Source organism: Nannospalax galili, unplaced genomic scaffold (assembly GCF_000622305.1).
Source record: "Nannospalax galili isolate Female #2095 unplaced genomic scaffold, S.galili_v1.0 scaffold290, whole genome shotgun sequence".
In the NCBI taxonomy this organism is placed as follows: domain Eukaryota; kingdom Metazoa; phylum Chordata; class Mammalia; order Rodentia; family Spalacidae; genus Nannospalax; species Nannospalax galili.
The window spans coordinates 1063922-1080477 of record NW_008331486.1 but is presented as its reverse complement, the minus strand read 5'-3'; the positions used below and the strand labels follow the sequence as shown (position 1 = coordinate 1080477).

At 36.4% G+C, this 16556-nt stretch overlaps 1 protein-coding gene across 1 annotated transcript in view; it reads left to right on the top strand.

Moving 5' to 3' along the window:
- The window catches only part of Strbp (spermatid perinuclear RNA binding protein), an 81213-nt gene that overhangs the window by 12838 nt on the left and 51819 nt on the right, over positions 1 to 16556 (top strand). Inside the window, exons 4-7 of the mRNA XM_008824450.2 lie at positions 5903 to 6047; positions 13801 to 13892; positions 14761 to 14856; positions 15955 to 16066. Of these exons, the coding sequence (XP_008822672.1) occupies positions 5903 to 6047; positions 13801 to 13892; positions 14761 to 14856; positions 15955 to 16066 (445 nt within the window). The remainder of the gene's footprint in view (positions 1 to 5902; positions 6048 to 13800; positions 13893 to 14760; positions 14857 to 15954; positions 16067 to 16556) is intronic.

The window sequence follows — 16556 nt, the reverse complement described above, 5'->3', positions numbered from 1 at the left end:
TGTGTGTGTGTTGTATGAGTGCCTGTGTGTATATGTGGAGACCATAGGATAGGTTTGTGGAGACAGTTCTCTTCTTCACCTTTATGTAGGTTCTGATGATTGAAGTCAGGTGGTCAGACTAGCATGGCAAACACTTTTACCTGCTGAGCTATCCTGCTGGCCCCAAGACTCAGTTAATTTAATAGTCATCCATTTGCTAAGTAAATGGAAAGTCACTATTCCTGGTTTTTAAATTGTTTCCATGTTGGAATGGGTTTAGAAAAGATTGTAATACTGCCATAATCTGAGGCTTTGGTCAGACCTGTTTTGCCAGCCTGTCCCAAGCTGAGATGATCTTTCATTTTATATAAGTGTTGCCTGTGATCTAATTGGATTGTAGATGCTTGAAATTTCATTTTAGGTTGTCTTTATATTTATGTCACAGAAATAGATGTCAGCCTCTACAGGTCTAAACTTTTGATTTTTTGAATGCTGTTTGTTGTATTTCTTATCACGGAACCTTAAAAATGAGTGTATATTCATTATACAAAACAGTAGGTTTTATTATGGCATTCTCACATATGCAGATCATGTACATTAATCTTATTCACTCCTTATTTCTGTCTCTTGCTAATCCTCCCTCTCCTACTAGTCCCCTTGGCAAATAGTCCTCCCAAACTCCCTCCCTCCCTCCCTCCTTCCTTCCTTCTCTCCTTCCCTTTCTCCCTCCCAGAGCCTCCTTCCCAGTGGAGGTCAGTACAGCTTGTAGGAGTCAGTTTCCTCCTTCCAATATATAGGCTCTGGGGATTGAACTCAGGCTTGGTAGCAAGCACTTTTAGCACTGAGCCATCTCACTTCCCCATCCCACCTCGTCCTTTAAGAGAAAATGTGCTATTTGATTTTGTGTATTTTGCCCCACATGGTGATTTCTAGTACTAGCCATGTTCCTGTATATGTATTTGTAATTTGTTTTCCTGTGATTTATTACCTGGCCATTTTCTTTTATATCTACCAATTGATCTTCAAAATTATCTGATTTTTCTTTTTTTAAAAACATTTTTTACAATATTGTTATTTTTATGTATATGAGTATATTGCTTGCATGTATGTAAGTGTACTTGTGTTGTGCACTGCCTTCCAGAGGTCAGGAGAGGGTGTCAGATCTCCTGGAATTGGAGTTACAAATGGTTGTTAGTCACCATGTGAGTGCTTGGAACCGAACCCAGGTCCTCTGCAAGAGCAGCCGGTGCTCTTAACCACTGAGTCATCTCTCCAGCCCCTCTTTTTTTAAATGGTACTGGAGATTGAACCTAAGGCCTTGTGTATGTTATTTAAGTGCTCTACCATTGAGCTATATCCTCAGCCCACCTCTCTAATTCTTTAAAGCAATTATTTCTTTGTGTGTATGTGTACATGTGCCATGGTATACATATGCCATGGTACACATATGGAGGTCAGGTGGACAACTCTTGGGAGTTGGTTCTCTCCTGCCATGTTGTGTGATCTAGGGATTGAAGTCAGGTTGTTAGGCCTATCTGTAAGTTCCTCTACCTGTGAAGCCATCTTACTGTCCCCAACTCTGACTTTTTGAAAAGTTCACTTTTTATTTTTTTCATTTCTGTCTTTTTCTCCTCCCCTTTTTTTAGGATACTGGGAATTGAATTTAGGGCCTTGTGCGTGATAGGCAAATGTACTACTACTGAGCTGAATCCCTAGCTTTCATTTTATTTTGTTTTTACAACCATATATAACTCCAATTCCAGGGTATCCGATGCCCTCTTCTGACCTCCATGAGCATTGCATGTGTTTACGTACATGCAGGCAATACACTCATACACATAAAATAAAAATAAGAAATAAAATATTAAAAAATTTTAAAGTATTTAATGCAAGGAATGATGGTACACATTTTAGTTCTGGTACTCAAAAGGCAAAGAGAAGGATTGTGAGTTTGAGGCCAGCCTGGGCTACATAACAGGGTCTCACTAAGTTTCCAGGGCTGCCTTTGAACATGCTCTGTAGTCCAGGCAGGGCTTGAGCATGTGATCGTCTTTCCTTTGTCTCACCAATAGCTGGGGATTAGGCTTGGCTTAGTCTACCATTCTTGACATTCAGCTTCATGTTAGCTAGTTGACACATTCTCCTATATTAATTTGGGGGGGGGATATTTTATTCTGTCTTAAGTCTGAAAATACATTTTTCTAAATAAGAATATATTTGGCTTTTGTATTTTCAATTTTGATGGAGAAATATTTTCTGATCTTCCATAGGGTTTAGTCTGTTCCACCCCTCCCTCCTCCTTCCCTCCATTCCCCTCCCTCCCATTGCTGTTTGGGGAAGGAGAGTGATAAGCAGCATGGACTTAGAACAAGTTGGGGCTAATAATACTGTTTGTTACAGAATTTTAATACACTATTACTATTACAATTCTTTCAATTTTTTTGATTGTTTTAGAATTTGTCTATTTCTCCTTTTAGTGTAGTGAACATTGCAGACATCCCATTTTTCTCCTGTTCTCTTTTTGTGAGTCTTAATTTTTTTTTTTTTTTGTCTTTTTTGAGACAGGGTCTCCTTGTAGCCCAGCTGTCCTGGAACTCACTATGTAGACCAGGCTGGCCTTGAACTCACAAAGATCCACCTGCCTCTGCCTCCTAAGTGCTGGGATTAAAGGCGTGCGCCACCATGCCTGGTGAGTCTTAATTTTTTAAAAAACATTGGTCATATTTCTCATTCTTGGATATTGTCAGGCTGGAATAAAGGAGGACCACTGCTATGTAACATTACTCTGAAAAATTTATCACATCTCTCTAGCTTTGAAGATACAGCAGATTTGATGAACTTTCAGCCTGAACAGTAGCGCTTTCTCTGTGCATAGTATGTTCCTTTCCCAAGTGAGGGTCTTTTTTTCTGGGCACCATAGTTTAAACATATTTTTTGTTAGGGGGCTGGAGAGATGGCTCAGTGGTTAAGAGCACTGGCTGTTCTCGCAGAGGACCCAGGTTCAATTCCCAGCACCCACATGGCGGCTATCAACCATCTGCAACTCCAGTTCCAGGGAAATCCAGCACCCTCTTTTGACCTCTGAGGGTACTGCATGACATGGGTGCAGTTACACATATGCAGGCAATACACTCATACATGTAAAATAAAAAAATGTTAAAGAGTTTTTGTTGATCTAGCAAGTCTTCAAGGGAAGAACCCACAAGAGAGTGTAAGCTTTGCAGACTACCTTGAATTTGAGGAAATTGGGGCTTTACAGGTTAGAAAAGGCTAAAAAGACATCATTAGGTCTTTGAAGGGTTAGCTTAGAGACGATAAAAGAGACCTGAATTCTTAGGGCCAGCGGTGGATGTTCTGAAACATGTAGTTCAGTTTAACTTAGCTATCATACAGGCTTTTCTTAGTCATCAATAATGAACCCTTTGTATATGGGTAAAAGTACATTTCACTGTAAAGTGGTAATCTTAATTGTCCACTGATGTCAAAATTAAGTTATATACATGTATGCATATATACCTGTCAATGTAGATGTACACATACATACATTTTTATTACTGATATATCAGGAAATAATTTTTAGTGATAGCTCCATATATCATGTACTATACTGCTAGTTTAGTTTCTGTATAAATAACAGTTTTTGATATCACCTTTTTAAAAACAGATTAAGAATATTTACTGAAGCAACACTTCCAGTTATTTACTATCTTAATTAATCACGATGGAAATAGACGTTTTTCTCTCTGTACATTTTCCAGGGTGATTTTAGAACTTCTTTGAGCAAAGGAGCCAGAGGATTACTAAACCAGTAATCATTTGAAGTTAGTCTAGTTCAAAACTTATACTATGTTTATTACTTTGGATGTGTCTTATGATGATTTGTGTGTATAACTGAGAACTTTAGTTTGACTTGTTCTTCAGTAGATGTGTTGGTATGTGTGAGTATGTGGGTATATAAGTACACTGGCATATGGAAGTCAGAGGACAACTTTGGGTGTCATTCTTCCTCAGGCACCATCCAGGGTAAGACAGGGTTTCTTGCTGGGACCTGGGGCTCCACTAATGAGGCCAGCAACCCCCTGGAATTCACCCGTCTCCATCTCCTCAGCACTGGGATGATAAGCATATGCTACCAGGCCTCTTTCTTTGTTTTGTCTGTTTAAATGTGGGTGCTGAGGAATGAACTTGGGTCCTCATGCTTCTTGTGTGATAAGCACTTTACTGCCTGAGTCATCTTCCCAGCCCTCCAAAGGATAATCTTAATGATTTTTTTTCCATTGACCAAATGAATATGAGCATTTTTCTGTGGTTATGTATATTGGTATTGGTTCTGGTTCTTCCACTCACTGTGGTACCTTTCCCTTCTTGTTACCCTCTCTCCCCTCAAAATCAGAGACTCACTGAGTAGCCCTAGCTGGCTTGGAACTCACAGAGATTTGTCTTCCTCTGCCTCCTGAGTGGTAGAATTAAAGGTGTATCCTACCACACCCTGTCCTCCTTTGGCTTTTTCTCTTCAAAATTAGATTAATGACTTTTCCCCTTTCCTATTCCTTTTGGAATGTTTAATAGTAAAATGATATTTTTGTGTGAATAACCTGAGTTCTTTTAATACACTGATGAGAAGAGACCCAGTAGTGCTTCCATTCAGCCCTTTTAATGTCAGCTAATAGATATTAACTTGGTCACCAAGAAAGGCCTCTATGACTAAATTTATAGATTTAATGTCTTATGATATATAATACATGATCCTAATTATTTTGTGAAAGCCACTTGGATTGTGTGTTTATCTCATTGAATGTTAAAAAAAGCAGTGTATTTCCCTGTGGATAGCAAATGGCTTATCTCGTAATGCTGTCTCAGTGGAATGATATCTGAGAGCTGTTATAATTATAGAAGCTAATTATTTATACTTTTCTTTGTTTGTAAGTAAATATATATAGACATTTTCTTTTTCGTTCATGCTTGCTTGATTTCTTTTAAAAATCTATATCATCTTATAATTCACCAGTCCTTGTCAAGTAGGTATTCCTGTTTAAATTTTCTACCAAAACATGTATTTAGAGAGTATTTGTAGCTACTTACTATTCTATAATACTTTACTATAAAATAATGCTGTTAATATAAGAATGATTTTAAGGACCAGAGAGATGGCTCAGCAGTTAGACCACTGGCTGTTCTTGCAGAAGACCTGGGTTCAATTCCCAGCACCCACAATGGCAGCTAACAACCATCCAAAGCTCCATTTTCAGGGGATCCAACACCCTGTTCTGACCTCCATGGGCACTGCATGATATAGGCGCACTTACATACATGCAGGCAATACACTCCTACATATAAAGTAAAAATAATAAATACTAAAAGAAAGAATGGTTTGGGGGCTGGAGAGATGGCTCAGCGGTTTAGAACACTGGTTGTTCTTTCAGAAGACTCGGGTTCAGATCCCAGCACCCAAATGTTAGCTAACAACTGTCCGTAACTCCAGTTCCAGGGGATCCGACAGTCTTTTCTGTTCTCCATGGGCATTGCACAACATGGGTGCACTTACCTACATTCAGGCAGTACACGCATACACATAAAAATAATAAATAAAATTTTTGCTGTTGTAATGAAATGCTTCTTCTAAGTATGTGGTTATTAAATAAATAATTAACTGGGAAAAAAGTTAAAAAAGAAAAGAATGGTTTTTAATATTGCTTCATAATTGTACGCATGGTTGACATTGTGGTTTCTCTATGAGGGATGGAGAATGAATTTTTAAGTTGACAGGAGAGAGAAGTTATCCCCAAACTAAAAAGTCAGTTCTGGATTTTATTTGCTCTTTTAGCATAGTTGTAGTCCTAGTTAATAACATTTACACAGACATTCACTTTCAGCAATTTAAATCTGATTAATTGGGTGTTTTTGAAATCTTGGTGACTTTCAGAAACTGACAGAAGAGAAGTATCAAGTGGAACAATGTGTAAATGAAGCATCTATTATAATTCGGAACACAAAAGAACCCACGCTTACTCTGAAGGTGATACTTACTTCCCCTCTAATTAGGGACGAATTGGAGAAGAAGGATGGAGGTACATGAGCGGATATATATATGTATATATATATATATATATATACACACACATGCATATATATATATGTTTGTTTGTTCATATAAAAGCTCTCTTCAGTACTATGCTAATTATGTCTCATGGATTTAGGAAATTACAGACTTTATGTCACACCATATTTAAAAGTTTTATTTCTACATAATCTGTATTTTTAAAAAATGTACAGTTTCAGAAATGTGCTTATGTGGGCCTCAACTCTGCTTTAATTTTTGTATCATTTTGATGATCTTCTTTACTTTGTCTAGTATATCATCAAGTCAACTGTTATCTGCTAGCCTGTTCTATTTATTTTGGCTTATTGGTTAGGTATCAAGATTAAATGTGGTCCAAAACAGAATTGCTTTCAAATTCATTTGCTTACTGTTTCAAAATTACTCATTTACAAATTGCTTTTGACTTCTAATAATCATATACCCATGTAAATTTTATGTTTTACTTATTTTTATGGAGATTTGTTTTATAAGATAAAGTAAATGAATTGGGGATATATTTTGCTTAATGAATAATTGAGACAGGGTCTTCCTGTAGTCTCACCTGGCCTGGAACTCCCCATGTAGAGCAGGCTTGCCTCAGTCACACAGAGATCCTCCTGCCTCTGCCTCCTGAGTGCCAGAACTAAAGGTGCCACCATGCCTGGCTAATCTTAAGTGAAAATTTAAAAGAGGTTTTTGACTCTGTTAACATTTTGAATAATATGTATGTTACAATCATGCATTAAACTAACTTTCTTCTGAAGTTAAAAAGAATTGGTCTATGACTTTGTCACCCTCAACAAAATAGAATGATATATCATTTAACTGTTGGTAGTTTTGAGATGTAATGGTAGCTTTTTGTGATAGGATTCTTTTTCGGACGTTTGTAGCCTGTTAAATAAGCTTGTTTGTACTCTCAGTCCTTTCCCATGAAGTCCTTTCCCATGTTTGTACTCTTAGTCCTTTCCCATGAAGTCCTTTCCCATGTGATAGTTCTCCTGTGTTGGACCTCTGAGCAACTGGCTATTCTGTCATAAAAGTTAGGGGCACTGTGATCTATCTGGGCCAGTGGGGCACTTGGTATTTTTCATCTCTCAGATTTCAATAAATCCCATTGCTTACTGCCCTCTTATAAGTATCACCAGTGTGGTAAGAAGTATTGGCCAGCTTTGTACTTCATTTGAAATTGGTGATAAAGATAGAAAAAGGTACATTTACCTATGAGGTTAGATTTTTTTATTTTTTATTTTCTATGAATCCTTGACATGGTTCATAGAATCCTAGAACTAAAAGTGATGGTCACCTTTTGAAAAAAAAAAATTTTTTTTTTTTTTTTTTTGCAGGTGAGGGTGGTGGTGACCAAAATCAGAAATAGTATACTCAACAGAAACCAGATATATTATGAGTCATATTATAATCAAAGATATCCAACTTATAATTGGGTTTACACTTGTACTTTACCCCTTATATATAGTATCTATAGCTTCTCTGAAGAATCAATCTTAAATGGTTTAGTTTTTTTAAACAGCAGAGCTATGATTTCTGATGTGTCAAGATAAATGTTAATTCTGGTAAGCTGTGTTTTCCTTGACCCTGTAGTATAAAACCAACCATTTCTATGTAGAGTCGTAATTATAGGTATTACTAAAAGGTTTTTGAGTATAAAGAGATGTTTGTTTGTATCACTGGCATCCCTTCCATTACCTCTTTAAAGGTAGTAAGAAAAGATAAAGCTTTTTCCCTTGTGGTTTTGGGTACTCATGGGATTTCTGTCATTGCTCTTAGAGATACCCTCAAGCTTAACATGCTGCTTTTAAAAACATTAATTTCTGTTCAGAGAAGCTGAAAAAAGATTCTTAGTGCATTATACCTGTTGGAGCACTAAATTATCCAATGAGCTTTTTAAAAAAATTAATATAGGAAATTATAGTCTTTGTTCAAAGTGTTTGAGTTATTAAGGATCCAAAGACTGACTCTCATCAGCAGTTGGTATGTGAGACAGGTACGCTAAGGAATCAGCTTGTAGCTAATGTTTAACACATGTCAGCTTCTCTCTTTGAAGGGCAGAAAGGTTTGCTTTGCTGTTGTCCTTAACATTGCAGCCCTGTTGACCCCCTTGACTTTTTTTTTTTTAATTTTATTTGTTATTTTTATTTTTTATGTGTATGAGTGTATTGCCTACATGTGTGTAAGTGCACCCGTGTTGTGCAATGCCCTCAGAGGTCAGAAGAGGGTGTTGGATCCCATGGAACTGGAGTTTAGGACAGTTATTCGCTGCCATGTGGGTGCTGGCAGTCAAACCCAGGTCCTTTGTAATAGCAGTCCATGCTCTTAACTGCTGAGCCATCCATCCACTTCCAGCTCACTTGACTTTTACAGTGTACTCATTCTGTCTAATCTGGGCTTTGTCAAAGACAAATTTTGATGTCTATTACTGGCCAAATTGAAGGAACAAGAATAGTCTACTATCTGAGATCTGTACAGTTCTGTTTGTTCAACTAGATGCTCTGTGGTGTTGTTCTTTTCCCCTGCATGGCCTGAGAGTGCAAGGCACATTTAGGTGACAGGGATTTCTGGGGTGAAAGACAGCCTCCTCCTTCCTTCTAGTCATTTTCTTTCTCAAAGTTAAAAATAAATCCCTTGTAGCATCTGTCTTCCCCCATGAGGGGTTTTCTTGTTGTATTTTGACTTCCTATTTCTCTTTCCAAACACACAGTTCACAATAGATACACAGATCAGCCATTTTTCTTCCCATTCTCTCAACTTGTCACATATTTGGGTTAAAATCTAAATGAGGGAAGAAACAAGGTTGCGAATAGACAGAGAACTGGGGCAAGGCAAGATAGGGCATCAGATGTATCTCCAGTTTGTCTTTGTAGAAGTGGATCTAATCACTCATTTCAAGAAAGTCACCACTTATATTTTAAATTGTCAGAGCATACAGTGAATATCTGTGGTGTTTTTTTAAGACAAGGCCTCCCTGTAGCTCCAGCTGGCCTTGTAGACCAGGATGGCTTCAATCTCACTAGAAGTCTGCCTCCTGAGTGCTGGGATCAAAGGTGTCAAAGGTGTGCGTCACCATGCCCAGTTTAAAAAAAAAAAAAAGATTTCTCAGGCATGACTCCTATGCTGTCAGTTCTCTTAACAATCTGTTTATTTGAAGACCTGGTGGAATCATTTCCCTATTACTGTGTGTTTCCTTTTAAAGAAGGCATGGGAGAAAAAACACTAGACCTTGCTACACAGTGTCTTTGTGTTTAGTTCTTAACTCTGTTAGTGTTGTGTGACATGTGGCAAGTTTCTTCAGTTCAAAGTATAAATAATAAGTTGTTTGGAGGTTCAGTGAGCTAATTCATATAATGTGACATATATAACTATATAGTGTCTCAGTAAACAGTGCTAGCCACTCAGCTTACTAGATATTCATTGTGCAAAGCCACTTACTCAAACTGCCATTCACACTAGGTTGAGAGTGGAAATTAAACATCTAAACTTTTACTGCACATTGAAAATATTCTGTGATGCAATGAACTGGTTTATTTATGTTTATGATTCATGGAGTACATGTATTTTTTTTTAACCTCCTACCCCATCCTTTATCCTTCATGCCTAGAATAACACCTAATACAGAGTAGATCACTAGAAAGCATCACACGTGAATCTGTAAGTGAATATTCATAGTCAACATGTTGTCTGAGAAAATAGTGACTGTCCAGTGTATAAAAAAGAAACGTTAACATGGGTAGCATCTTACATCATAAGCAATGTTTATAGAATATATCGATTTGTCTCCATTGTTTTGTAACCTAGTATATAATAAGCATTTCCTTATGTAATCTCGCAGCAACCCCAGGAGGTTGATACTATTCTCTTATATCTTACAAGTAATGCTTCACCTTTTGCCCAGCTCAACCAAGTCAAAGTCTTCTCTCTCCATCCTGTCTGAGATTACTACATGGATGTTATAGCTGATCTAGCCTTTATGACCAATATATGTCCTCAACTTTGGTGCTTGTGATTTTAAACTAGAAATATATTTTGTATTGGGTTTCTGTTTTTCTATAAACCATTTTTAAAAATTAATGCAATTTTAAACCAAATAGATAGTGAAACTGGAGTCTCTTCTGGCTTAGACCAAAACCAACTTCTGTCCTTAATACTGAGATAGAAAGCTTGAGAGAAAAGTTGCCGTAGAGTTCCTTTTTACCTGTTCATGTCAGAACTTATGACTCTTTTTGGCAGAAACTCACTGGCATGTGTCCTGCTGGGGTAATGGCAGTGGATTGTTAACAGTCCAGAGATTACAGCTGGGTTCATACTGCAGGCCTTATTCCTACATCTGCCTGTCCATATTAGTGTGCCCTTATGTTTTTCATGGATTGTGACTAGGATATAATGTCTTCTTTCCAGAAAGCTTCAAGGAATTAAAAGTAAAGGGATTCCCAGGATATCCTTGAAAAACTAGAAGATTCTATGATATGAGCTTAGAGCTCAGCTTTATGTGTATTATTAAGGAGCCTGTCAGGATGCCCCAGCTCAGTTACTTTATCTTCGAGGAGCCCAGGTTCTAGACACATAATATAGTCATAGTCATGCTTGCCTTTTTTTATTTTTTTCTCCTTCCCCACCTCTATAGGCTAGTGTTAATAGGGGCGGGCAGATAGCTTGCATCTAAGACACCTGCTACAAGATGGTATGGTTTTGGTCACTCACTAATCTCTAAGCAAACAATCAAGATTGGGCATAGTAGCCTTTCAGTGCTCCCATTGTTCACAGTGTTGTGTATGTACCTTCTTTGATGTCAGGTTACTGACTAAGAATACTTTAAAAGCTATTTTTGTTTGAATTTGACATTTTTGTCAATACGTGTCAATCTTCCTGTGCTATTTCTTATGTTTCATTGGTCCTTGTAAGGAAAAATGAAATGGCTCATAGTTTATTGTTCCTAATTAATGATTCCAAGATGCCTTTAAAAAAAAACAAAAACAAAACTTTACTTCCCTAAAAAATTGAACCCACCTCCCTGATCACCCCCTTTCCACCCCATATTAAGGTCCTGAAATATTAAACTTGAGATTCTCCTGCCAGAAGTGGTAGTGTTTTTCCAGCAGTTCTGTGATTGCCACATTAATGAAGTTAGTTCATTTAATCAATGAAAATAGGTAAAACTGTATCATTAATCACATAAAGGAAATAGACATGCTGGACTTGTAAGCATTATAGTGCCTTTATATTGTTTAATATAAAATACATAAAAATAAAATGTATTGTGACACGTCTGCTGTTTCCTACTTCATGAATAGTGAAGCATTTTGGATCTTTGGCTGTCAGAGCATGAAGAAACATGGCCATTCTGATGGTGATGTAAGGGGCTCTGTTGTAACTCCTCAGTGCCTTTCCTTTTCATCTCTCTTTAGTAGAATCTATTATTTCCAAATGTTGACTGCCTGTAGCAAGCTGATGTCTTTTTTTTTTTTTAAGAGTTTGTGGTTATAATCTGACTTTGAGATGAAAAGGATTTATTCAAAATATCTTTATTTTGTCCTCATTAAAAATGTGTGTTATGCCGGGCGTGTTGGTGCACGCCTTTAGTCCCAGCACTCAGGAGGCAGAGGCAAGTGAATCTCTGTGAGATCGAGGCCAGCCTGGTCTACATAGTAAGTTCTAGGTCAACTGGGAGACCCTGTCTCAAAAAATTAAAACAATCACAACAAAAAAGTGTTAACAGTCAGGGTAAGATTGTAAGCTCTGACAAGTGAACAAAAAATTAGAAAGTAAAAAAGTTCTGGCTTACCCTTTTTCTGTCATGCTTCCTCTGCTTCTCTTTCCCTCTTTTCCTCCTTTTGATATCCCTTCTTGGTAAAACGGTAGAATGAAACTTGCTTGCTTTACTGTTACTTTAAAAATCGAAGCTGTGAAAAATAAGCAGAGCCTGTACCTTTCATTTGAATTCTGTTACTTGGCAGTCAGTCAACCTTTGTCAAAGCTAATTTTTAAGATATTCTAATCATTCATTTACAGTAATTTTATTTTCCATGTGAGCTTTACACAGATGCTTGCGTTGACTACATTTAAACATTTTGATGGTAAAACATTAAAATGAGTTATTTATTTGTGTTTATAAAACCAAAAGTGAGCAATCCCAGGAGCTAGATCACCTGTGAACACCCACAATATTATTTGATTGTGTTTATAAACAAGTTCACATTAATAATTGTTGTTAAGGCTTCATATTTTATGAGTAAAATTAGGTAATGAAATGAGATCCTGTGTTGTGATTTTGTTGGCAGTAGTTGATGACAGACATCTACTGTGGAGCTCACTTGGTCAAAAAATAAGTATATAGCACTTCATCCTTTAGAGTGTTGCAGCCAGTAGAGAGAAACCACAATTCTTCCTTCTATAGATGTGAGGTTTTAATTGAGCATTATACCTTCAGGTTTAATTAGTAGCATTTTTATCAAGTATAATAGACATGAGATTTGTCACTGACAGCTAAGGAAACCAAAAAGTATCCATGCTTCTGTGCTCCCTTTAGAAATATTTATATTATACCATCTGGCCTGCACAGTATACTCCAGAGTCTACTATAGGAGAATCCTGAGAGGAAGTATTGGTCAATTTTTTGGTATTTAAGAGGATTCTTAAGAGTGATAATCTGATTTAGGAGTTAGACAAGGAATTATTTCTCAAACCATTTGTAGTTATATACTTACTGATGTTATCAAGACTTCAAAAATTGAAAAGCCCCACTTCTTTTTATTTGATTTATTTATATTTTATGTGTATGACTGTTTGGCCTGCATGTATGTAAGTGCATATCTGTGTGCAATGCCTGTGGGAACTTGGCTCCTCTGCAAGCGCAGCCAGCACTCTTAACCTCTGGCCTATCTCTCCAGGGCAACAAGAACTCCACTTTTTAATAGCTTAGCAGAAATAATTTTGATTGTATACATTGAGCATTAGTATCATGTGATATCTTCTCCAATATGTGGATTTTTTTCATTCATCATGTTTGTATTTTACTACTTTTGACCATCTGTTTTCAGACTGATTCTGAAGTATTAAGGCAAATCAAATGATCATAATTAGGTAGTGGACTGTGAGCTTCCTTTAAAAAAAGAGATAAATAAAACTTGAAATGTATTTCAGTTCATTTTATATTTGCTTTTTAAAAAATCATTTTGGTTCAGAAATATGAGAGGACTTGAGGTTCTCATCAGTAAAGTTTTCTAGTGATGTTTTCATGTATTTTCCCACACTCAGTGTATTTTCCACAAATCCCTAATTGGTTATTACATAAAAGCTCCAATTTTCTTAAAACCTGACCAGTCTTCAGAATTTCTTGTATTAAAAAAATTGTTGCTATTGGTCCCTGATGTCCCTTCTTTGTAGCCTACCAAAGGAAAAAGTGCTGTGTACTTATTTTGTGTTCTATGATGGTATACATTCTCATTAATAAGATCCCAGATTGATTGTAAGAAGCAGTGGTCACTGGTTTGTTTGCTTGTTGAATTTCTTTACTTTCCCTTGTACGTGTGCACAGATCCTACTCTGATGACAGTTTATTTAAATAATGTGCACTTAATTTTAAAAAGAAGCAATAAAGTCCAACCATGAAAATTTCTGGGAGTCTTATTAGCTTACTCAAATGCTGCTATGCTTTTAAATTTCTTTTATTAATTTGTCAAGAACCTCCTTTCAAACTGTATCTATTTCTCTTTATCCCATTTTACTATTAGAAAATGTTATGATGAAAGACCCTCCGGACTTACTGGACAGGCAGAAATGCCTGAAAGCCTTGGCTTCTCTTCGGCATGCCAAATGGTTTCAGGTTGGCTTTTTGTTGTTACTTCACTATTACTGTAGCCTTATGCAGATTTCATTTGGACCACCTACCACTGTTTTTGTGTGCTATGTAAAATAAGGAGATATTTTATTCATAGAGTTACTGTTGAGTAAATGAGTTGATGTGAAAAAGTGTCTGGAATAGCTTCCATTATACTTAATCATGGGAGTGTGTGTGTGTGTGTGTGTGTGTGTGTGTGTGTGTGTGTGTATTTTTAGATGCATGCATGTATGTAGAGGCTAGGGGTCTACCAAAATGTCATTTTTCAGAAGCTGCCTATATTGCTTTTTGAGATAGGGTGTGTCACTGAAATCAGGAGCTCACGAAGTAGACTAGGCTTGCTGGACAGTTAGCCCCAGGGATCCTCCTGTTTTTTTCCCTGTTGCTGGAATTACAAGTGTGTGCCACCACATTTGACCTTTTTACATGGGTTCTGGGGTTTGAACTCAAGGCTTCATGCTCGTGTAGGAAGCACTTTACTCACTGTGCTATCTCCCCATGATATTTTGTTACCATATAATTCTTTCTGACTAACTATTCTTAAATTTAGTTGGTGGCTTGTAAGATATAAACATGGAAAAGCTAAAAGTTAAGGTAGATAGTGCCTAGAATGGAGTTTCCATGAGTCTACAAAAGAAAATTTTATATTATGCTCCTTTTACTTTAAAAAAAAAATCTACCTTTCTGACTATAATTTGCTGATCATAATTTGATTTATTTTGGTTTGCTTGAAAACCAGTTAACGATTTGCTAATTGGTATTCACTTTAAAGAATGTACCTATGACCAGTGTGCTTCAAATGAAGAATAAGCAGATTTCAACAGGGATATTGGGATCATTTTGTTTGTTTTAGGCAAGGGCAAATGGACTAAAGTCATGTGTTATTGTCCTCCGCATTCTGCGTGATTTGTGCAACAGAGTCCCCACATGGGCACCATTAAAAGGATGGGTAAGTACTTAAATATGATTTAAGAAACCTGAAGTTATACCAGAAGAAATCATAGAAATGATGTAATTATATAATGACTTTTCTGAGTTAGCTAAGGTGTACATTATCTGGTTTGGGCCTGCAAAATAATTGTGCATTTTCAATGAATCCTTTCTTAATGCATATAACTTGTCTCTTCTTCATTATAGTTACATGCTACATATATATTCTTTCTGTTGAAAAGGTTTTATACCTTTTAGAAGTAAGTGCTTTCCTCTGCTCTGTATGGATGGTTGATCACTCACTGATCACATGCTGCCCATACAGCTCCTTAGCTGACCAAAGCCCTCAGTGTGTCTTTCCATTTCTATGGAGATTACCTGATAGAATGGTGTAAGGATCTTATGCCTTTTGTAATTCTTTTGAAATGGAGACACAAATCAGTTTATGTTAGTAATTTAATATTAGGCAAACACTGCACTTAACTATGGATGTAGTTTATATTATATATTATATAACATATTTAACTTAGTTGAGTAATTAACTGTGCCTGACCCAGTCAAGACTACAATTTAAGAACATCATAAAAGAATTTAATTAAAGCTGTAAAGGTCCATTTATAAAATCTAGCTACTCTTACTTTGATGCAGTATCAAGAGTTTCCTTTTTTTTTTTTCCCTTCAATGGAGTGGTGTGGTCCTTTGTTTATTCTAGTTGTTCTTGGAGCCAGCTATATGAATGATGTCTGTCTTATGGTTGAGTGTTTCCTAATTTAAGTAGGATTTAGTTAGACCAATTTGTATATTGCTTATTGATTAGTTATTACTTATATGGAAGCTTGTTAGATGACAATAGTTTCTTTAGTGACACTCCCCCCATAACTAAAAATCACAAAGTTTTTGTCTCATAAATGTCTTCAGAATATATCTAAAAAAATACTTGATTTAAAAACTTGGGGTAAAAGTTGATAATCATGGGGTAAAAGTTAAATGGACCTTAAATATTAAAATTGTCCTCACTTTTTTGGCTTCTCTTTTAGACAGAAATGTCAGCTCACATTTAACTGGAATCCTTTTAACACTTGGTGCATGTACTAATTTGTAATTTAATATCTTCTAGCCACTAGAGCTTATATGTGAAAAGTCTATAGGTACTTGTAATAGACCTTTGGGCGCTGGGGAGGCCTTGAGACGAGTAATGGAGTGTTTGGCATCTGGAATACTGCTTCCTGGTAAGGGTTTCAAACTCTCAAGGCAGAAGAATAAGAAAAATCTCAATTTAATTAATTTGTCTAAATGTATGCTAAATGTTTGTCCTCTGCATAGGAAAATGATGCATAGGGATTGTGTTATTTGGAATTTTAGCAGCTAGAATGTTTGTGTGTTGGAAGAGTACTGTAAAACTTTTTCAGTAATTATAATTTGTGTTTTATATGTACTAACATAAGGATACTAATGGATACTGTGTCTGCTATGAATTTGCTTTACCAAGAAGTCTCAATTTGGAAATGCAGATACTTATTTAAAATGTATGAAATTCATTTTGTTGGTAATCTAGTATTAAATTTAGAAAAAATAAGTTTGGTCTTGTTTTCCATATGTAATCCACTTAAGGATTTGGGATGGGTCATCATGCTGTTTGTTAAATTCTCAGAGTAAGACTCAATTTTGGTGTTAGGTGAATTCCATAATAGTAAAATCAGTTAAGAGCTAACATTGAAA